Here is a 21,649-nt window from a genome sequence, read left to right as displayed (position 1 = left end):
CAATTCTGTGCTTCTGAAAATGCCTTCCTCCTTTTTTCATACTACGTATTTTTACCATTTTCCCACCATCTTTTGAGTACTCTACATTTTTCACCATCTTCTGAGAACCAACCGTTGGAGAATTCTTGATGAAACTCTTAACAAGAGAGGCTGGGTGTTATATTTTAAGAAATTTGTATCAGCTGTCTAATCTGTGATGTGGGATTAGAACAAACTGGATTTCATTCACCCCTCTTCATCCTCAACCCTGTGGGTGCTATCCAGGAGTTACAGCCAATAAATACTCCGATTACAATCTTATAGTGTTCTTCGCAAGATATAAACAAGTTGCTTCATTGTTCCTATGTTGTGACACATTTGTGTAACCTTTAGGAATCTGCCTTGATCTGTATTGAGCAAGGAAATCTACTGTCCTCGTGGCTCCCAAGACTATGGAAAAACACTTGGTATTTTCTTACTTTGTCCCTTAGCTTGGGGTGAAAATGCATTGATTTCATGTTACTTCAATTCATCCAGTTTCCAAGTCTATCATCAGTAATAACACAAAAGAGGTATGTTTAGAGTCCTTGAGGCTGTTTGAACGTTCTCTTTGTAAAACTTAAAATAAGCTTCTATTTTGGAACCATAGTTTGAATTGGGAAACTGTGACCATCCCAGACCAAGCCAAGTCCAAAAATGCCGGAGAATTTTTAGAAGGCTGGAACGTTGACCAATTAGCCAACAATAGACACATGGGCATAAACAATATCCATATCATGTGCAAAAGAGACAATCAAGAAGCCAAAAAGGGGGGGGGACAAAAAGACCCAAACACCTCCCCACCAGCAATCAGCCCCCAGATGAACATGGATTAACTCCAAGATTAATCTCAGACCAACAACTAAGAAGTAAACAATATCCCAATCAAGGAACTGCAAAACAAGCTAACAGTGAACGACCCAACCAAAGAATCTGTAAGACCACTCCTACCAGCGCTGACAGGGAAAGCCACTAGAACAGGGGTCTTCAAACGTGGCCCTTTTATGACTTGTGGACTTCAACTCCCAGAATTCCTCAGCCTTGTGGAGTTGAAGTCCACAAGTCACAAAAGGGCCAAGTTTGAAGACCCCTGCGCTAGAATATAACCTTTGAGCAAACCCCACTCCCTCCAAGCACTGATGATGTTACCTAGTTGGGTAATGAAACGTCTGCAAGAAAACAACCAAGCTCAGAGAGCACCAAAGGCCCCCTTGCTTCTAATTTATTCTTCAGTTTTTCCATTTGTGAATTTTGCAGTTTTCTCTGCAGTACTCAGATTAAGTCACAGGGAAATGGTTAACATTCTTGTTCTCGCTATTAAATTAACAATTAGTACCAGATGATCTCCCCAGTCTTATGTAATTTAATTGTTTTTCAAAACCATCTTGCCAGCTCGGGGGAGGCTTCATTATCCCAGATATTCACAAGTGGCCACAAACAATCTTCAGGGCACGTTTTACGCACTTAGTGCTTCTTCCATATCACTAGACAACAAAGGTGGGCATTTTTTTTAAGGTGAGACAAGGTTTCATCAGCCTAAAACTGTAGTGGGAGGCATGGGACAAAAATAAAATTTATTTCATTCCCTTAATATTTAAAGATTAATTAAAATTAGGATGAAGATGCCATAATTTAATAATAGAATACAATATAGTGCTCTCCAATAAATGCTCTCCTAATTTACCAAACCTTGGATCAATCTTATCTATGGAGATTCTCAGTCATCCAGGTCATACTTGTCCCCAAGATGCTCTTTTTTCCACAAGGAAATTGGACTTCCTTGTTTTTCTTTGAAAACATTTTGTTTCTTATCCAAGAAGCTTCTTCAGCTCTTGGATGCTTGGAATCTTCTTGGATGAGAAGCAAAACGTCTTCAAAGAAAAACAAGGAAGTCCAGTTGCCTGGGGGGGGGGGAAATAAAAGCATTTGGGGGTCTTGAATCAATCTTCTTTTAAGGGATCCCTGAGTCCTTGCAATCCTGGTATTTGTGTATCATCAGGATTTAATGGTGGAGATCAGCAGCCCTCTGCACCCACCCAACCGCAAACTCTTCTTCGGTCATCTTTATTGAGATTTCTTGCGAGTGACCCATCGTTTGAGAATGAAGGTCTAATATGTGTGTCCCAGGATAATGTTGCAGGATCCAATCTGAGTCAGTCACTGGGATCATTCTTCCAAGCTTTTGGACTCAGGCTGGCACCCACCTTCAAAGAACTTATCTATCACAAGAGTATGTATTATGACATATGAATATGACACATTCTGGAGAGAGAGAGAAATACCCTGATGATGGGCTTCAGTCCGAGTCCAGAAGCTTGGAAGAATAATCTTTTGGTCCTGGGGAATGACTCAGATTGGATCGTGACCCATCATTTCCTCATATTATTTTGGTCTGCATGAGAAAAATGACAGCAGCTGCCAAAAAAGCCAACACAGTGCTAGGCTGCATTAACAGAGGGATAGAATCAAGATCACGTGAAGTGTTGATACCACTTTATAACACCTTGGTAAGGCCGCACTTGGAATACTGCACCCAGTTTTGGTCACCACGATGTAAAAAAGATGTTGAGACTCTAGAAAGTGTACAGAGAAGAGCAACAAAGATGATTAGGGGCCTGGAGGCTAAAACATATAAGGAACTGTTGCTGGAATTGGGTATGTCTAGTCTAATGAAGAGAAGATGAGGGGGAACAGGATAGCAGTCTTCCAATATCTCAGGGGCTGCCACAAAGAAGAGGGAGTCAGCTATTCTACAAAGCATCTGAAGGCAGGACAAGGAGCAATGGATGGAAACTAACCAAGGAGAGAAGCAACCTAGAACTAAAGAGAAACTTCCTGAGAGTGAGAACAACTAACCAGTGGAACAACCTTCCTCCAGAAGTGGTGAATGCTCCAACACTAGAAGTTGTTAAGAAGAGACTGGACAGCCATTTGTCTGAAATGGTATAGGGTTTCCTGCCTGAGCAGGGGGTTGGACTAGATGATCTCCAAGGTCACTTCCAACTTTATTATTATCATCATCATCATCATCACCATCATCATCACAAGCATCTGCTCTCAATTGGCAAGGTTCTTATTTATGCTTCTGTTGTAGCAATAGATTGAATGCTGTTTAGCTGAATGTGCTATAAACAATAAACTCTGGATTATTAGAAAAACATGGAATGAAGTCAGCCAAGGCTGGTTGAAAAATGAGATTCCAGATTTCAGTTCTACACTGGTAGTTTTTAACTTACAACCACAGTTGAGGCCATTCCCGTTTGACGACCTTTTTGCCACAGTTGTTAAGCGAATCTTTACAGGTGAATCATGCGGTCATTAAGCAAATCGGGTGTTCCCCATTGACTTTGCTTATGAGTAGCCAGCTGGGAAGGTTACCAATGATGATCACATGATCCCAAGACAGAGCAACCATCATAAATATATGCCGGTTGCCAAGCACCTGACATTTGCTGACATGGCTATTTGGAATGTGGCAAGAGTTGCAAGTGTGAAAACTGGTCATAAGTCCCTTTTCCCCATGCCGTTGTAACTTCAAATGGCCACAATGAATGGTTGTAAGTCAAGGACTACCTATATTCTCAGTAAGTCAAAATGAACAGGGGACTGGAGGCCAAAACATATGAGAAACGGTTGCTGGAATTGGGCATGTGTAGTTTAATGAAGAGAAGGGTGAGGGGTGACATGATAGCAGTGTTCCAATATCTCAAGGGCTGCCACAAAGAAGAGGCAGTCAAGCTATTCTCCAAAGCATCTGAAAGCAGGAGAAGAAGCAATGGATGGAAACTAGTCAAGGAGAGAAGCAACCTAGAACTAAGGAGAAACTTCCTGACAGTGAGAACAATTAACCAGTGGAACAACCTGCCTCCAGAAGTGGTGAATGCTCCAACACTGGAAGTTTTTAAAAAGAGACTGGCCATCCATTTGTCTGAAATGGTATAGGGTTTCCTGCCCGAGCAGGGGGTTGGACTAGAAGACCTCTAAGGTCCCTTCCAACTCTGTTATTCTGTTAAGTGATAGTTCTAAGCCTGTGAAATAAGCAGGAAGGCCTCTTCACATGGGAACTGCGCATCAGTTGGAAGCATCCCTATCCCCACATGATCCAATGAGGTTGGCTAAGTTTGGGAGATACATTCGTTCGTGCGTTCGTGTGTTCCTGTCTTGGCAGCAGCATACGCGAAATCTTAAACAAACTGGCCTTTTAGTTTCATTCCCAGCAGGAGATGGTGGGTGGTCCAAAACATTGCCTCTCCTGGCTTCCCTCGCTGTTCAGCTGCCATGAGGTTCTTCTCAGCATCTTGGGGTCAATGAGAGAGAAGATAATGGTAGGCCATCATCCAGCTGAGATGGTGTGGTTGTTTCCCAACTATCCACAGAACCAGCTCTACAGCAGGAAGGCAGAACCTCTTATGCACCAAGGACTTCAGAGAGCTATGATAGCAAAGCTACTGTGGAGGTCATGACCCAGCTTTGTGCCTTCTTCTCCAATGGAGAGATGCAGAACAGTTTGTTTCAGTGGGAAAGTAAATTAGTTGAGCTCAGTAACTTGGAGACAGAATGTACTTCTTTTGTTTTCCATTCCTACCGCTAAGATGAAAAACTGCCCCGTCAAACACTGGCAGAGGGCTAGGAAGGACAGGGAAGTGGAAACAGACTGAAAGTTGCACGCCAATGGCAAAGATTCCTCTCTGTGTGTGTATCTGGTGCATGTGCATGTGTGTGTGTGTTGCATCTCATTCCCCAGTGAAGAATACAATTCAATACAAGCAGTCCAGCAATTCTGCCATTATTATTATTATTATTAATTTTATTTGTATACCGCCCTTCTCCCGGAGGACTCACAGCGGTGAACAGGGCAATACATATTAAAAAACAAGATAAAACAATATGTACTCAATTTCTTGGACTGCAAAGGTGACTAACGAGCAACTCCGGGAGCGTGTAACACCAGACATGTTACTGGAAGGCAAAAATCACAAAACTGCATCTCACTTATTTTGGACATATTCTGTGGGGGGAAAGGAAACCAGACCATCAAAGAACACGGTGGCTGGACACCATCAAAGCTGCCACCAGCCACAGCGTGGAAAAACTCAAAGAAGCCATGCAAGATCAGAAGATGTGGACAGACCTGGCCCAAAGAATTGCCAAGAGTTGGACACGACTGAGTGGATAACATCATCATTGTCATCATGTACGCAAAGGCTGGGTGGTGCTCTGTCCCAAGCGTTTGATGAGAAGATGTTGAGAGTTTGGGGGAAAAAATCAGAGAAGAGCAACTCAGGTGATCAAAGGCCTAGAGACTAAAACATACGAAGAACGGCTACGGGACTTGAAAAGAAGAAATAGGGGAGACATGATAGCAGTCTTCCAGTATCTGAGGGGCTGCCACAAGGCAGAGGGGGGCCAGGTTGTTCACCAAAGCACCAGAGGAAAGGACGAGAAACAATGGTTGGAAACTGATCAAAGAGAGAAGCAACCTGGAATTAAGGAGAAAGTTCCTGACATAAGGACAATCAACCAGTAGAACCGCTTACCCCCAGAAATCGTGGGCGCTCCATCACTGGAGATTTTTAAGAAAAGACTAGACATTCACCTGTCTGAGATGGTATAGGTTGTCCTGCTTGAGCAGAGGGCTGGACTAGAAGACCTCCAAGGTCCCTTCCAGCTCTATTCTATTCTAAGGTGCTTCAATCAGCTCTCCAAACTGGATCCACTTACATGCCAAATAAGTCTGGTAATTCCAATCGAATCATCCCATCGGATGCCTCCATGCAAAAATCAAGTTGAGTCGACCTGGATTCCATGAACTGGCATAGTGAATTGAATTGATTTTTTTCCAAATCGATCAGAAGAATCGTGACTCTGAACTGAGTAGACCATTTGAAACCAGGCTGCAGCAAATCTATACGTTCCCACTGCCTTTTCTGTTTCTTAAGATCCTATGAAAGAAAGGAAGGATAGGGCCAATAACAAAGTTTTGCAGTAATACCTACTTCATTGCCTAAGAATTATTCTTTCATTTTAGACACCCAAGCCTATAATTCTCTAGAGCAGAGTTTCCCAACCTGGGCAAATTTAAGATGCTTTGACTTCAACTTCCAGAATTCCCCAGCCAGCATGAAAAAAGTGACTGGAAAAAAAAGTGACTTGTGAACGTTTTCCACACTTGCACCCATTGCAGCATCCCCAGGGTCACATGATCAAAATTCAGAGGCTTGGCAGCTTGACTCATATTTACGACGGTTGCAAGATCCCAGGGTCACGTGATCCCCTTTTGCAACCTTCTGACAAGGAAAGTCAACGGGGAAGCCAGAGTCACTTAACAACTTAACAACTGCAGTGATTCACTTAACGACTGGGGCAAGAAAAGTCACAAAATGGGGCCAAACTCACTTCACACACGTCCCCCTTAGCAACTGATGTTTCAGGCACGTTTGTGGTTGTAAGTCGAGGACTATATGTACAGTCATAATTTCGTTTGCTGGAACTTCGGAATCTTCTTGAACTTCATATTAGCTGAAGCTCCCCACCACTTAGGAATTTTTTTTTAAATCTTATTCTTCTGCAAACTTAAATCCTGCTCACACCCTTTTATTTATTTATTTATTTATTTATTTTATTGCATTTATATACCGCCCTTTCCCTGAGGACTCAGGGCGGTTTACAGGGAGTTAAAAATCAACCATACAAAAGTTAAAAAACCAAGCGAGCCTCATTTTGGCCTCCGTCCTGCACTCCTTGCTATCAAAGGAAGTGACAAATGTCTGGCAGAGAGCAATCTTTTCTGGCTACAAGTTCTGTTTAGATTGTACAAATGAGATCCATACCATTCACAAACAGTGAACTGCTTAAACATTCACTTGGAATTCCCTCTTGTCTCTGTTCGTTCAAGCTTGATGCTCTGGGAATCACAGAAAAGAGGGTGATTTTTTTCAAATCCCAGAAGTGGATGTCATTGTCTTGTGCTTGATTAAGATCACCTTGAACCTAGTTTCCTTTACTGACGTGTTGACTATGTCATCTTCTTTAATGTCCTCTGAAAATCAGAGGACCCTAACCCTTCTCTCTCTATATATATATTTTTCACCTGAAATGACTTCTGTATGCTTTTTAAATAAAGTAAGTGACATTTTGGTTTGTTATAAAAAACCAGTTTCTTGACTCCATTGTTAAAAGGGGAAGGGGAAGGGAGGGAGGGAGAGAGGGAGGGAGGGAGGGAGGGAGGGAGGGAGGAAGGAAGGGAAAGAAAAGAAGAAAGAAGGAAGGGAGGGAGGGAGGGAGGGAGGAAGGAAGGAAGGAAGAAAGAAAGAAAGAAAGAAAGAAAGAAAGAAAGAAAGAAAGAAAGAAAGAAAGAAAGAAAGAAAGAAAGAGGGAGGGAGGGAGGGAAAAGAGAAAGAGAGAGAGGAAAGAAAGAAAGAAAGAAAGAAAGAAAGAAAGAAAGAAAGAAAGAAAGAAAGAAAGAAAGAAAGAAAGAAAGAAAGGAAGGAAGGGAGGGAGGGAGGGAAAAGAGAAAGAAAGAAAGAAAGAAAGAAAGAAAGAAAGAAAGAAAGAAAGAAAGAAAGAAAGAAAGAAAGAAAAGAAAGAAAGGAAAGAAAGGGAGGGAGGGAGGGAGGGAGGGAAAAGAGAAAGAGAGAGAAAAGAAAGAAAGAAAGAAAGAAAGAAAGAAAGAAAGAAAGAAAGAAAGAAAGAAAGAAAGAAAGAGTTCAAATTGCTTTTCAACTGCAAACAAAATATTTCCTAGTAATTTACTTACGTAACTTGGATCTCTTATTTCTGCTATACGAGAGTTTCAGTTCACAAACTCCTGAAACACCTCTGGCCAAGAGGCAGAACAAGAATTTTAGACTAAGTATGAACGGGATATTTCCAAAACTGGTTGGTGGAAATTGGTCTGCAACAATGGAATTTAAGTCTCATACTAACAATTCCACTTTGCGATCAAGGTGTTCACCCGCTTGGTGACATTTTGGAATGCAATATATCCATACAATACAATACAAAAAAAATCAACCATAAATAAAGTGGGTTTAAAAAAAAACAACTCACTCTGTAGCCTTAAAATCTACAGAGAAAGAGCACAGCCTTCATGGCTTCAAGGGCAATGATGGTGAGAAATATTTTTCCAAGAGAAAACAGAGGGGGAAAAAAGAATCAGATCACTTCTACTAACAGTAAATATACTGTAGAAGCTCATCAAGACCATCAAATAGTATCGGCTGAAGGTCACGCTTCGCAATGAAGGAAGAAATCTAATTATTACCAGCTTCGCTGGAAATTCTTGGGGACCTGAAGAGCTGTGACACATGCATATTTATGTTTATACTTTACACTCTGATTTTCTAATGGAATTTTTGCAGCCATTTCAGCCACATGGCAAAGAGGTCCTTTTATTGTGTGTTCAAATCATTCTGACTTTGCAGCTAATTGATTGTGTCTCTCTTATGCCTTGTCACACAACTCTCTCATTCAGGAAGGTTGCAGCAGCAGCAGCAGCAGATGAGAATCAATCATGCAGATCGAGATGGGTGGACTTTCACATTGGATTTGTCCTGTTCGGGAACCCACGCAATCTTCCATAACAAGAGCCGAAGGATGCCCATTCTTCATAAACAGTGTCAACGTCTAGAGCATTTGAGGAATTAAATTTTTAGTGAAAGTTGCTCTCCTCGCATCCCAGCTGCAGTTCAGTTCAGACGGGACTCTGTAAGTCTGGTGTAATTGAGTTCATCAATGGTCCTGGAACTCAGTTCATCTGATGAACAGATGAATAGAATACAGAACCACTCAGTTGGAAAGGACCTTGGAGGTCTTCTAGTCCAACCCCCTGCTCAATAGATATAGCACTTAGACTTATAATACTGCTTCATAATGCTATTTGTGGTTTACAGAGTCAGCATATTGCCTCCAACAATCTGGGTCCTCATTTTCCCGACCTCGGAAGGATGGAAGGCTGAGTCGACCTTGAGCCGGTCAGGATCAAACTCCAGACAGTGGGCATAGTTAGCCTGCAACACAGCATTCCAACCACTGCACCACTGCAACCACTCCAACAATCTGGGTCCTCATTTTACCGACCTCGGAAGGATGGAAGGCTGAGTCAACCTTGAGCTGGTCAGGATCAAACTCCAGACAGTGGGCATAGTTAGCCTGCAACACAGAATTCCAACCACTGCACCACTGCAACCACTCCAACAATCTGGGTCCTCATTTTACCGACCTCAGAAGGATGGAAGGCTGAGTCGACCTTGAGCCGGTCAGGATCAAACTCCAGACAGTGGGCATAGTTAGCCTGCAACACAGTATTCCAACCACTGCACCACTGCAACCACTCCAACAATCTGGGTCCTCATTTTACCGACCTCGGAAGGATGGAAGGTTGAGTCGACCTTGAGCCGGCAAGGATCAAACTCCAGACAGTGGGCATAGTTAGCCTGCAACACAGTATTCCAACCACTGCACCACTACAGCTCAAACAGGAGACCCTGCCTATATCATTCCGGACAACTGACTGTCGAATGTGATGATGTTAACTTAGTTTGGGTAATGAAACATCTGCAAGAAAACAACCAAGTTCAGAAAGCACCAAGGGCACGGTGTCAAGAGTGACACGCCATGATATTTTGGAAGACCGACTCTCATTCACCAACTTTTAAAGGGTTTAAAGGGTGTTAGTAGGATACATGTGTCAAAAGAATAACTTGGGCTTCCAACTCAATCCGGGGTTGTGCGGGAGCAAATTGAAATGAAATCCAGACATGCTGTGAGGAAAGGAGATTTATTTATTCCCAAAAGCAAAGAGGTTTCCCCGTGGGTGGAGCTACAGGGGAAATGGGGTACAAAGAGCTTGTTTTATAGTCAGATTGGTTCTGCATGTGGATCTTGAAGGGTGTGCTGGTTCTAGGGTGACACTTGAGGGACATATCATGGATAGGTGGTATGTGTCATCTGTAATGGTTTATTCTGGTGAAGATGCAGTTCCACCGGGTGGCTGTTTTAATTAACTATTTATGTATACAGACCTTCTTCGATGTGTGGATTAAGTCAGGGTATCTCATTTGGGGGTTCAAGGAAATCTGAGTAGAAGACATTCCCTGGTTTGCCATTTTTACTTGATTAACATCGTTTTAGCTTAACTGCCAATTATCTAGCAGAGACAGGATTCTCAGTCTATTGTCAATTCAGTTAATATTTAAGGGAAGATCGAGACAGTATGAGGAAAAAAATATATTTTGATTTAAAACTTCCCACATGAGAAGGAATACGAAGATCGGCGGACGTGGCTTTGGGCTTCTTGCAATACAAAAGTATGAATTGCGTAGATCAAGGGTGTCAAACTCAATTGCATTGAGGGCCACATCAGCATTGCGGTTGCCCTCAGGGGGCCGGGTGCGTATGGCCAGGGTGGGCGTAGCTAGAGTGCGTATGGCCTACTGGGTGGGCATGGCCAGCTCTACATCGTTCGCATCAAGGGTGCCTATGGGGGCCTGGGCAGGAGTGGGACAGATCTGAGGGTCTCTGGCAGAAGGAGGGTCTCTGGGCCAGGGCCAAGGCAGTGGGGGCCGTTCCCTCACTGTTTCCAGGATGGCTTTGCGAGCCACATGAAACCACTTCGCAGGCCGGATCCGGCCCCCGGGCCTTGTGTTTGACATGTCTGGCGTAGATATGTCACTTTAGTGTGTGTGAATGAGGCTTTAAGTATCTAATAAATGTGTGGATCCTCTCTGCTTTCCAATGAAATATGGAAATTCGGATTGGAGTTAGATGATTTTCTCTCATTTTTCCAGATGACTTTCTTACTCCTTCTAGCAGCCAGATTCTACTACAAAAACCATAGGGGAATTTGAACTGGCAACTTAATTTTGGAGGAGGAGAAGGTTGAGGATTCCAGGTTTCCAAGTCACGACACACACTTTGGAACGTTTAAGAAATAGCCTCAATAAAATAGTTTTGGCTTGGAGATACAATCCAGGATGACTTGTCTACACAACAAATAAAACATGCCCAGTGAAGAAAATTTGTACCCTGCTGTTTGCAGGGGCAAAAAGGCTGGTGGGAGTGTCTGAACTTGACAAGTTAGCAAAGCAGAACAGATATTTTTATTAGGAAACCAGAAAGAAAAACAATGAGGCTGCAGCCAAACTAAAGGCTACTTAAATTACTTTTTACAAGTAAGTCCTTGACTTACGACCACAATTCAGCCCCAAATTTCTAAATGAGTCAGTTTCTAAATTGCTAAATGAGTCAGTTGTTAAGTGAGTTTTGCCTCATTTTACGATCTTTCTTGCCAGAGTGCTTAAATGAATCACTGGAGTTGTTAAGTTAGTAGCACGGTTGTTAAGTGAATTTGGCTTCCCCATTGACTTTTCTCGTCAGAAGATCCCAAAAGGTGATCACTTGAGCCCGGGATATTGCAACGGTCATAAATATGAGTCAGTTGCCAAGTGGCTGAATTCTGATCACGTGACCATAGGGATGCTGCAACGATCATAAGTGTGAAAAATAGTCATAAGTCACTCTTTCCTAGGCTGTTGTAACTTTGGATGACCACTAAACAAACTGTGGTGACATGGACAAAAATTCGGACACTTGGTAACTGCATGCATTATGACAATTGCGGCATCCTGGGGTCGTGTGATGCCCTTTTGTGACATTCTGGCAAGCAAAGTCAACAGGGAAGCCAGATTCACTTAACAACTGTGTTACTAACTTAACAACTGCAGTGAATCACTGAAAAACTATGGTAGGAAAGTATGTAAAATAGAGCAAAATTCACTTCACATCTTGCTTAGCAAATTTTGGGCTGCCTGTAATAAGAGATGAAATGGCCTGGATTTTGTAGGCAACCGAGAGAAAAAGAAATTACAAACATTCTATAAGTTCTTCGTTGAAAGACTCTGGTTACTGGACAAGAATTGCTTCAAAAGTTCTTGGGTGCATCTAGCAGCGTGCGGGCGAGCATTATCGTGAACCAACACCACACTGGAAGTCAGCACGCCCCAACGCTAGATGGCTTGTTATGGATGGCTTGTCTGAGTTTTCATAATGTTGCACAGTAGACCTCTGAAGTGATGGTCAAACCACACTCCATGAACTTCCACTAGCTGTACTCCTTTGACATCTTCACATGTGGCAGTGAAGTGTGGTGTTGGTTCATGATAATGCTCGCCCGCACGCTGCTAGACACACCCAAGAACTTTTGAAGCAGTTCCGTTGGGATGTTCTTGATCACCCTCCCCTTATAGCCCAGATTTGGTGCCGAGCGATGACTACTAAGGAATTTCACACCTAATGTAAGTCATTATGAAAAGTGCCTCATCTCGAATGGTGATAATGCCAAAAAGTAATGTAATTTTGTAGTTTTATAATGTGTATAATAAAAGTTCTGTGTTTGTGAGTGTCTGTCATTGATAACCAAACAGAGGTTTATTTCCTAATTGCCCTCGTATTTGTGTCTCAGAATTGAACTGTGTTGGTCATGAAACGTCTGCAAGAAAACAGCCAAGCTCGGAGAGTACCAACGACCCCAGAGCAACAATTTTGGAAAGTCAAACGACAAGAACTCTGTAAGAAAGCCTTGGTGTCATGGGGTCCATGGTGCTCTCTGAGCTTGGTTTTTTTTTTTTTGCAGACATTTCTTTGCCAAACTTGCTGACATCATGACTGCTAGTAGAGAGTGGGGTAAACCAATAGTATATAAAATGAGAGCAAACCTCACATTAAGTGAAAGCATTGTGGACTCTGATTTCCCTCTTATTTTTAAGGTCATCAGAAGTATATCCACTTCTTCCGAGAAACTCTGGTGGATGATACCACAATCAATACAGTTATTGTATTGCTAAGTAATAAAATATTGGCTCAATTTCTATGCAAGACTATATTTAATGTAGGATCTAAATCTGTCCTTTGTTTTCCCAGCGATCCCCCCCCCTCTCTCTCTCTCTCTCTTTGAAGAAAGGGCTTCTGTTTTTCTTCCTGATTTTCAGCATGCTTTTAATTTTTTTCAGATTCCTTATGATTTATTTTTAAAACATCTTTATCACTGCAAAAAGTGGGAGGGTTTAGTTTTGGCTTCCTCTCAAGCAGTTCCTTTAGCTGCTCTGTATCGGATCTAAAAAATATTCACTGGAAAAGTTCCATCTTAATGTTATTAATCCCAAGAGGAAATTTTAGGTAGGGTTTCTCCGGTGAAACTTTTCCAGAGAGAGATAGTAATGGAATGAGACAGGCAATTTGTATGCACAAATGAACTGCTTTCAGTGGAGAATTTCACTGTGACTTTTCATTTTTCCCTTTGCCTTAAAATTGGGTGGGAATGTTTTTTTAAAAAAAGGAGGAAGATGAAATTTTTCAGCATGCCACTAGTTTTCTTTATCTATGAAAATATTTCAGTGTTTCCAAAAGCGGGCTTGAAGCCAATACTGAGGTCAGGAAACATGAATTTAATGGGTGCAAGGCTTTAAGTCTGATAAATGTAACCTCAATCTCTGCTCAAAGGGAGAAAAAATAAATGCTTGCAACAACAGTTTTTTTTTTTTCTGGGTTAGCACGATCATAATTTCATTTGGATGAAAAATGTCTCTGCTGTGCTTAAAAGAAATAAACAGATTGCTTTCTTCAGATTATTCATAGTACAGACTCTTTTGATCCCTGCAGACTTGGCCTCTAAAAAAAAATCATTGAGGCTGTTGTGTGCATCACTGGGAAAATATAAATCTTACAGGACAACTGGCATTGCAAAAATGTATCTATGGTGAAGTTAAGTTGTTCTAGTAAACGGCAGTCTAAAACAAAAATTTCCAAGTTCGCATCAATTTCATAAAATGCAAACGCCATATAGCAAACTTTTTTAAAAACTGTACTATTGCAATGTTTTCCTGTTTGGGACTTTGCAAATATAAGTGTCCACTCAAAGCACATTCTTACATGAAAGAAAATGAACTTGAAACTTACAGTCTTTTATTACCATAATAGACTAGAGTGTGAATTCTAGTCACACACATAGGCATGAAAGCCAGCTGGGTGACTTTAGGCCAATCCCCAGGAGACTGTGAGTTCTAGTGCTGCCTTAAGTGTGAAAGATGGCTGGGTGACTTTGGGCCAGTCGCTCTCTCTCAGTTCAACTCACCTCACAGAACCATTGTGGAGAAAATAGGAGAAGGAAGGGATATTAGATAAGTTTGCGACCTTGAGTTACTTATAAAGTAGTAAAGGTAGTGTAATGTATTGGGCTTGCTTGTTAACACCACGTGGTAACGGCTGGTAGGTTGCTAGAGCAGGGAGCAAGCTAACGGCTCCCAGCATCTCAGACAACCTGTCTCCAGCGCTGCTATTGGTTGCCCCTAGGCAGCAATAGGTTGCTTCAAACCTATTGGCCGCCGCCTAGGGGCTAGGGTTATGAATTGCTGCATCTGCAGCCCTGTTCTCTAGTTCAGATCCTGCAAGCAATAAACCATGATTTTTGCTGAACTCACTCGCCTCGTCTTCATTTCCTGCACAACGAACCCAGTACACAACAGGTAGGATAAAAATCAAATAAATAGACTGACAATGCTATAATTCCCAACAGGTTTCTATTTACTATTAATTAGCCTTGGGCAGGAGTAGGTAACCTTGGCTCTTTAATGACTCGTGGACTTCACCTCCCAGAATTCCTGAGCCAGCATGGCTCAGCTTGGAAACCTCTCCGTTTCTCCTCAGCATGGCTGGCTCAGGAATTCTGGGAGTCAAAGTCCACGTGTCATAAAGCGGCCTAGGCCTAGGCCAAGGGTAGACAACCTTGGCTCTTTTATGACTGGTGGACTTCACCTCCCAGAATTCCTGAGCCAGCATGGCTCAGCTTGGAAACCTCTCCCTTTCCCCTCAGCGTGGCTGGCTCAGGAATTCTGGGAGTTGAAGTCCACGAGTCATAAAAGAGCCAAAGTTGCCTACTTGGGCAATAGTAGCAGGCAGAGCCATTTGATGAGCAGTTTATCTGATTTTTTTCTAAAGGAAACTTGGTGGGCTGATGGGCATAGAGAGAATTTTAATAATGTTTTTCGGGTGCTCTCAGAATGCAAGACAATCTTCTCTGTACTTCTCCCCTAGAAGAAGCTCCATGTCACCCCAATATCTTTGTCCTTTTTTTTCAGACAAGGCACTGGTGGACAGCTGCTTTTCTTTTCTTTTTAAAGAAAATCTGGGTTCTGCTGACATTCTTGGGAAATCAACATGATGTGGGAGGCTAATGCTCTGCGGTCTGTCGACTTCCTATCTGTTGCAATCAAAATATTCTTTTCAAACAACAACAACAAAAGTCAAATGGAACAGGAAGCCAGGCAAACATCCAAAAGGACATTTGAGGACCGAAGTGGACTCTCTGGCACTGTGTTGAGGGCTATTGTGAAAGCAAACACCTTTGATTTGAAGATATGCCATTTTAATAAATAGAAGGCACCAAACTGATTTATCAATCTTTTCCCAAATTTATTCAGTAACTTGCATACAATTCAATGCATCAAAATTCATTGTCTCATCCCCTAAGAGAGTGCCTTGCTTATGATATTTTAGATTTTGCTCGCCTTCCAAGGCAACCATTGTATCTAGCATACTACTGCTAATAACCACCTACTACAGAAACACCACTACAATATACCAAAGCCAGTTTTTCTCTCAGATGCATAGAATAGTCTGATTTCACCACTTGGGTGTAAAATAGAGTGAAACGGTCTGCTCTATTTGCTGTAGGCTGCCTTATCTTCCAGCAACTTCACTGTAGTGGTCTTAGACATGGGCGTGACAGCCAGTCCTTCCGTGGGCCTACTGAGGGCAGGTTGCTGTCTTTGGCCTGAAAACATAACAAAGAAGTTGCATCATCATCAAAGAAAAACTCATGCCGGTGAACCAATCATTATGGTTGGCTGCACAGGCAACAAATCTTTAGATTTGATTTGCAATTTTTGTCCGCATTCAAGTCCTCTCCAAACACTTAAGTACTTATGAGTATCATTATTATCTTGATTTGTAAGACACCAAATTCTATATTGACTTTGGGCAGCTTATATCTAAAAATCTATATTATCTATCTATCTATCTATCTATCTATCTATCTATCTATTATCTATCTATCTATCTATCTATCTATCTATCTATCTATCTATCTATCTATCTATCTATCTATCTTGTTGTTAGTTGAGATTGTGTCCGACCCATCGCGACCTCATGGACAACGTTCCTCCAGGCCTTCCTGTCCTCTACCATCTTCTGGAGTCCATTTAAGCTCACGCCTTCTGCTTCAGTGACTCCATCCAGCCACCTCATTCTCTGTCGTCCCCTCTTGCCCTCAATCTTTCCCAGCATTAGGCTCTTCTCCAGTGAGTCCTTCCTTCTTATTAGGTGGCCAAAGTATTTGAGTTTCAACTTCAGGATCTGATCTATCTATCTATCTATCTATCTATCTATCTATCTATCTATCTATCTATCTATCTATCTATCAACTATCTCTCTGTCTGTCTATCTCTATGATTATCTATCATCTACCATCTACCATTCTATCTATCTATCTATCTATCTATCTATCTATCTATCTATCTATCTATCTATCTATTTATCTATATCATCATCTATCTCCCTCTGTCCATTATCCATCCATTCCTCCATCCCTCCAATCATCTATCTTTATATCTCTCTGTCTGTCTGTCTGTCTGTCAATCTATCTATCTATCTATCTATCTATCTATCTATCTATCTATCTATCTATCTATCTATCTATCTATCATTATCATCATTATCTATCATCTATTATCTATCTATCATTATCATCAATCTATCTGTCATTATCTATCATCTATCTTCTACAATCTACCATCTACCATCTATCTATCTATCTATCTATCTATCTATCTATCTATCTATCTATCTATCTATCTATCTATCTATCTATATTATCATCAATCTATCTGTCTATCATTATCTATTATCTACAATCTACCATCTACCATCTATCTGTCGTCCCTTTCTTCTCTTGCCCTCAATCTTTCCCAGCATGAGGCTTTTCTCCAGTGACTCCTTCCTTCTCATTAGGTGGCCAAAGTATTTGAGTTTCAACTTCAGGATCTGATCTATCTATCTATCTATCTATCTATCTATCTATCTATCTATCTATCTATCTATCTATCTATCATCAATCTATCATCTACAATCTACCATCTATCATCTATCTATCTATCTATCTATCTATCTATCTATCTATCTATCTATCTATCATCTACCTCTATCTATTTCTGTAATCTACCTATGGCCTTTATAAATGGATACCAGCAGCTCAAATGGTACTTGGAAGCCAACTGGCATCCAGTAGAGCTTGCAAAGCAGAGCAGTCACATGTATGCAACGCAGCGCCCCCATCACTCCCTGTCTTGCTGCATTCCAAATCACGGGTGTCTAAAGGATGGCTGGCTGAGGAATTCTGGTCTTAAAGTTGCCAAGTGGACACACTAGATAGTCTTCAAAGGCAACCCAAAGTAGATACTATTTTGATACCATTTTGTTACTGTACTACATTATTTATCAAATATATATGCCGCTCATCTCACACAGCTTACAAATTACACTATTCCTGCATTGCGTTAATCATTTTGCTCAGAGCACAGGGTGCTTAGAGTCAGTTTGCCAAAAAAAAGAGGGGTGTGTAAGCAAGCCTAAGTAAATAGTTGAAGTTTATACAATAGACTTACAACTTGTCAAAGTTTTTACAGTTTTGATGTAATCCCAAAAGGAGCATTCAGATTTTTTCAGCCCTTTACGGTTTGGTAAAGAAGCAGTAAACTCTTTATAATTGTCTCCACCAGCGTCTGCACGAAACATAGGCCAAGGCGGGTGTCCTTCTACCGTCTTTCTTGAAAATTCATAAGGGCTATTTGGATTTCTGCAGAAAAGAGCAAATATAAGTCTCCAGCCTGCCACACAGACAACTCATAAAAGCTGCCTGAAGCTGCAAGGGTAAAAAAAATGTACATATTTTTTCTTGTGTCCAGTAGTCCCTGTTTTATGACCATAATGGAGCCAGCCCACCAGGGTCAGAAATCCTGATGATCATAAAGCAGATCACCTACCTGATTTTATGACCTTTTTTCTCTTTGGATGTTAAGTGAACGCCATGGTCGTTAAATGAACTAATGGTTCACTATAAGTTGGTTTTGCCGAAAATCAGGAAAAAACACTAGTTTTCTGCAAAAATGAGATAAAATAAGAGCCTTGGTGGAGATAAGAGCCTTGGTGGAGCAGTGGGCTAATGCCTCCTTAAGTAACACCAGCTGCCTGCAATTAGTGCAGGTTCGCATCCCACCAGGCTCAAGGTTGACTCAGCCTTCCATCCTTCCGAGGTAGGTAAAATGAGGACCCAGATTGTTGAGCGCAATTAAGCTGACTTGGTAATAATGCCGCTTGGGGGTGTGTGTGAAAGCCCTAATAAGCAGGCATATACATAGAATGAAGGCTACTGCTAAGCACATTGATTTGTGCTTAGATTGTAAGCCGCCCTGAGTCTTCGGAGAAGGGCGGGATATAAATGGGATTTTTTTAAAAAAAATATGGACATGTGACCACAGAATATTGTAAACAACTGTAGTTGCAGTTTGGTTGCCAAGCACCCAAAGTGCAGTCATGGTGGGGAACAGCAGTCAGGACACTGTGAGTACCTCAGGAAGTCCATCATATCTTTGACCGGTTGCTAAGTGACCAATCATAAGTCGAGAACTATCTGTACTGTCAGTTGGCCTTGGTTACGGTTACAATTCTCATTTAGGGTATGAAGAAATTCAATGTTCAGATATGAGACCAGCCATGCCCATAATTACAAGGAAAGAAAAATGAATTAAACCCATTCTAATTCAAGAAGAATTGCACTCTGGGTGCATCGTGGGATAAATTCCTTAGCATTCATGTCTTATTTCAGCAACCCAGTGACCTCCAGGTGTTCTGAGGTGCTGATCTTCAAGGAATTCTTATAACGGGGTAGCAACATGTTTTAAAGGTTTAAGAAAGAAGAAGTCATTTGGATCTGTGTAGCTATATATTATCCATTGGGGGCTTGTTGGGCCAGTTTCACCTTCACCAGAGCCTCACCCAAGGCACTTTTCTGTGGCACAAGGCCATGCCATACTTTGCCCAATCCTAGCAATCCTTTACTTTGTCCTGTTACCACCTCTCATGATGTGGACATGGGTTTGGACTTGGAGAGGCCCAGACCCAGAAGAAGATAGAAAGACAACATCAAAGACACGCTACGGCAGCTCAGATAACAATGGCTGAGGCTGTTAAAAGTATATAAAAGTTTGTATCTCCCTTGGCATCTGAAGTGGCAAAAGAGGAAGAGGAGAAGAAAGAGGAGGATGAGGATGACGACATGAATGAGTTTCCAAGGCCAGCTCATTGGCTTTAGTAGAACATGAGACCACATGAATTTTAATATGATAAAATCAATAAATGTCTATGCTCTTCTGGCTGGCAGTGGGACTTTACTATCCTTTCCCCATCCTTGCAGTAATGCCTCCAGTTGGGTCATCATGATGTTCTTTTTCCAGTGGGAGAACACAAACGGATACAGCTACTTCTCGTGACAATGTTGATGGTCATGACTTTGATGTTTCAAGGCCCAAGACTCCCAAATTACAAGAATATAGAGAGAATCTCAAGAGAGAGTCCTGATTGTATCAGCATGATCTAAATCACGCACAGCCAAGTTATATAACGTTAGCTGAACCACAGGAAAAGCCACCGTCAGTTGCCCTCATCGATACTTTGCTCATGACGTTTTAGTTCCAGCTAACGTGAAAATAGCACTAAGACAGAAGCCAATGTTTACTTCTTGTTTTCGGCAAAAACCACCCCATAGTGTTCAATGGGTTCATTTAGCAACTGTGGTGCTTGCATAATAACCGCGGCCTTTGCTTTACAACCGCCATGTTCGCTTAACAACCATCACACGAAGGGTCCTGTGTTGATCTGTTTTACAGTCACCATGACTTTATGATCGTAATCACAATGGGGTCTTAACTTGAGGAATACCTGCGTGGGCCAATAGAGCCGCGTTCCAAAGCAGAGTTCAAACTCTTTGTTAACCATCGAAAGTTCATCCTTCGATTCTCTGAGATTGAAACCCATAAAACTCTCAGCACCTACCCGGATTTTATGAAGTTGGACAGGTACTGCATAACGGCTAAGGAGAGAGTCTTCTCTTCCAGCGTATATCGGGTTTTGTACTGAGCATAAAAGGGCAGGCCAAATGCAAGCTGAACATCAGGCATATATTCCAGACTTGAGCTGAAAACAGAAAGCAAAAGACTGAGCAAATACACTATGATTGTACAGGTAGTCCTCAACTTACAGCTTGCAACACTTTGGTTATTATAGGCAGAGATATATTGCACCTTTATAAGAGTTTATAAGATTCCTTTGAGTGCTCATCCCTTGTAAAATACAGGTCTTGCATATCTTTAAATATTAGGGTAATTTATGGCAAAATTAAAAAGGGATGCGGTGGCTCAGTGGGTTAGGACGCTGAGCTTGTCGATCAGAAGGTCAGAGGTTTGGTGGGTCGAATCCCGAGTGCCGCGTAGCAGAGTGAGCGCCTGTTACTCGTCCCAGCTTCTGCCAACCTAGCAGTTCGAAAGCACGTAAAAATGCAAGTAGAAAAATAGGGACCACTACGGTGGGAAGGTAACAGCGTTCCGTGTGGAAGGTAACAGCGTTCCGTGCGCCTTTGGCGTCTAGTCATGCCGGCCACATGACCACGGAGACGTCCTGGGACAAGCGCTGGCTCTTCGGCTTTGAAACGGAGATGAGCACCGGCCCCTAGAGTCAGAAACGACTAGCACGCATGTGCAGGGGAACCTTTACCTTTATGGCAAAATTGAGCATTAGTTCGATATATTTCCTTCTGCTCTTACTTTGGTATACTGTGTCCAATTTGATTAGTCAGAATAGAGCTGGAAGGGACCTTCGAGATCTTCTAGTCCAGCCCCCTGCTCAAACAGTAGACCCTATACCATTTCAGACAGGTGGCTGTCCGGTCTCTTCTTAAAACCTCCAGCACCTACAACTACCTACAACACCTACAACTTCTGAAGGCAACTTCTGTTCCACTGATTAATTGTCCTCATTGTTAGGAAGTTTCTCTTTGATTCCAGATTGCTTCTCTCCTTGATTACTTTCCATCCATTGTTTCTTGTCCTGCCTTCTGGTGCTTTGAAAAATAAGTTGACCCCCTCTTCTTTGTGGCAGCCCCTCAAATATTGTAATACTGCTATCATGTCACCCCCTAATCCTTCTTTTCTCTAGACTGGCCATACCCAATTTCTGCAACCATTCTTCTTATGTTTTTGTCTCTAGTTCCTTAAATCATCTTAGTTGCTCTTCTCCACACTTTTTCCAATGTCTCAACATCTTTTTTTGTAATGTGGTGACCAAAACTGGATGCAGTATTCCAGGTGTGGCCTTACTAAGGCTTTATAAAGCGATGGTTTTGATTCTATGCCTCTGTTTATACAACCAAAGATTGTATTAGCCTTTTTGGCTGCTGCCGCACAGTGCTGACTCATGTTTAAGTGATTGTTCACTAGGACTCGAAGGTCCCTCTCACAGGTACTGTTCT

At 41.9% G+C, this 21,649-nt stretch overlaps 1 protein-coding gene across 1 annotated transcript in view; it reads right to left on the bottom strand.

Annotated features, from left to right (window-relative positions):
• Positions 1 to 15,530: 15,530 nt before the first annotated feature.
• The window catches only part of TG (thyroglobulin), a 136,043-nt gene continuing 129,924 nt past the window's right edge, over positions 15,531 to 21,649 (bottom strand). Inside the window, exons 43-45 of the mRNA XM_083360020.1 lie at positions 20,179 to 20,319; positions 17,733 to 17,923; positions 15,531 to 15,844 (exon numbers count right to left, since the gene is read on the bottom strand). Coding sequence (XP_083216146.1) covers positions 15,732 to 15,844; positions 17,733 to 17,923; positions 20,179 to 20,319 — 445 coding nt within the window. The 3' untranslated portion in view covers positions 15,531 to 15,731. The remainder of the gene's footprint in view (positions 15,845 to 17,732; positions 17,924 to 20,178; positions 20,320 to 21,649) is intronic.

Source organism: Vipera ursinii, assembly GCF_947247035.1.
Source record: "Vipera ursinii genome assembly, chromosome: 3".
NCBI lineage: Eukaryota > Metazoa > Chordata > Lepidosauria > Squamata > Viperidae > Vipera > Vipera ursinii.
This window is presented reverse-complemented; position numbering and strand designations above follow the sequence as displayed.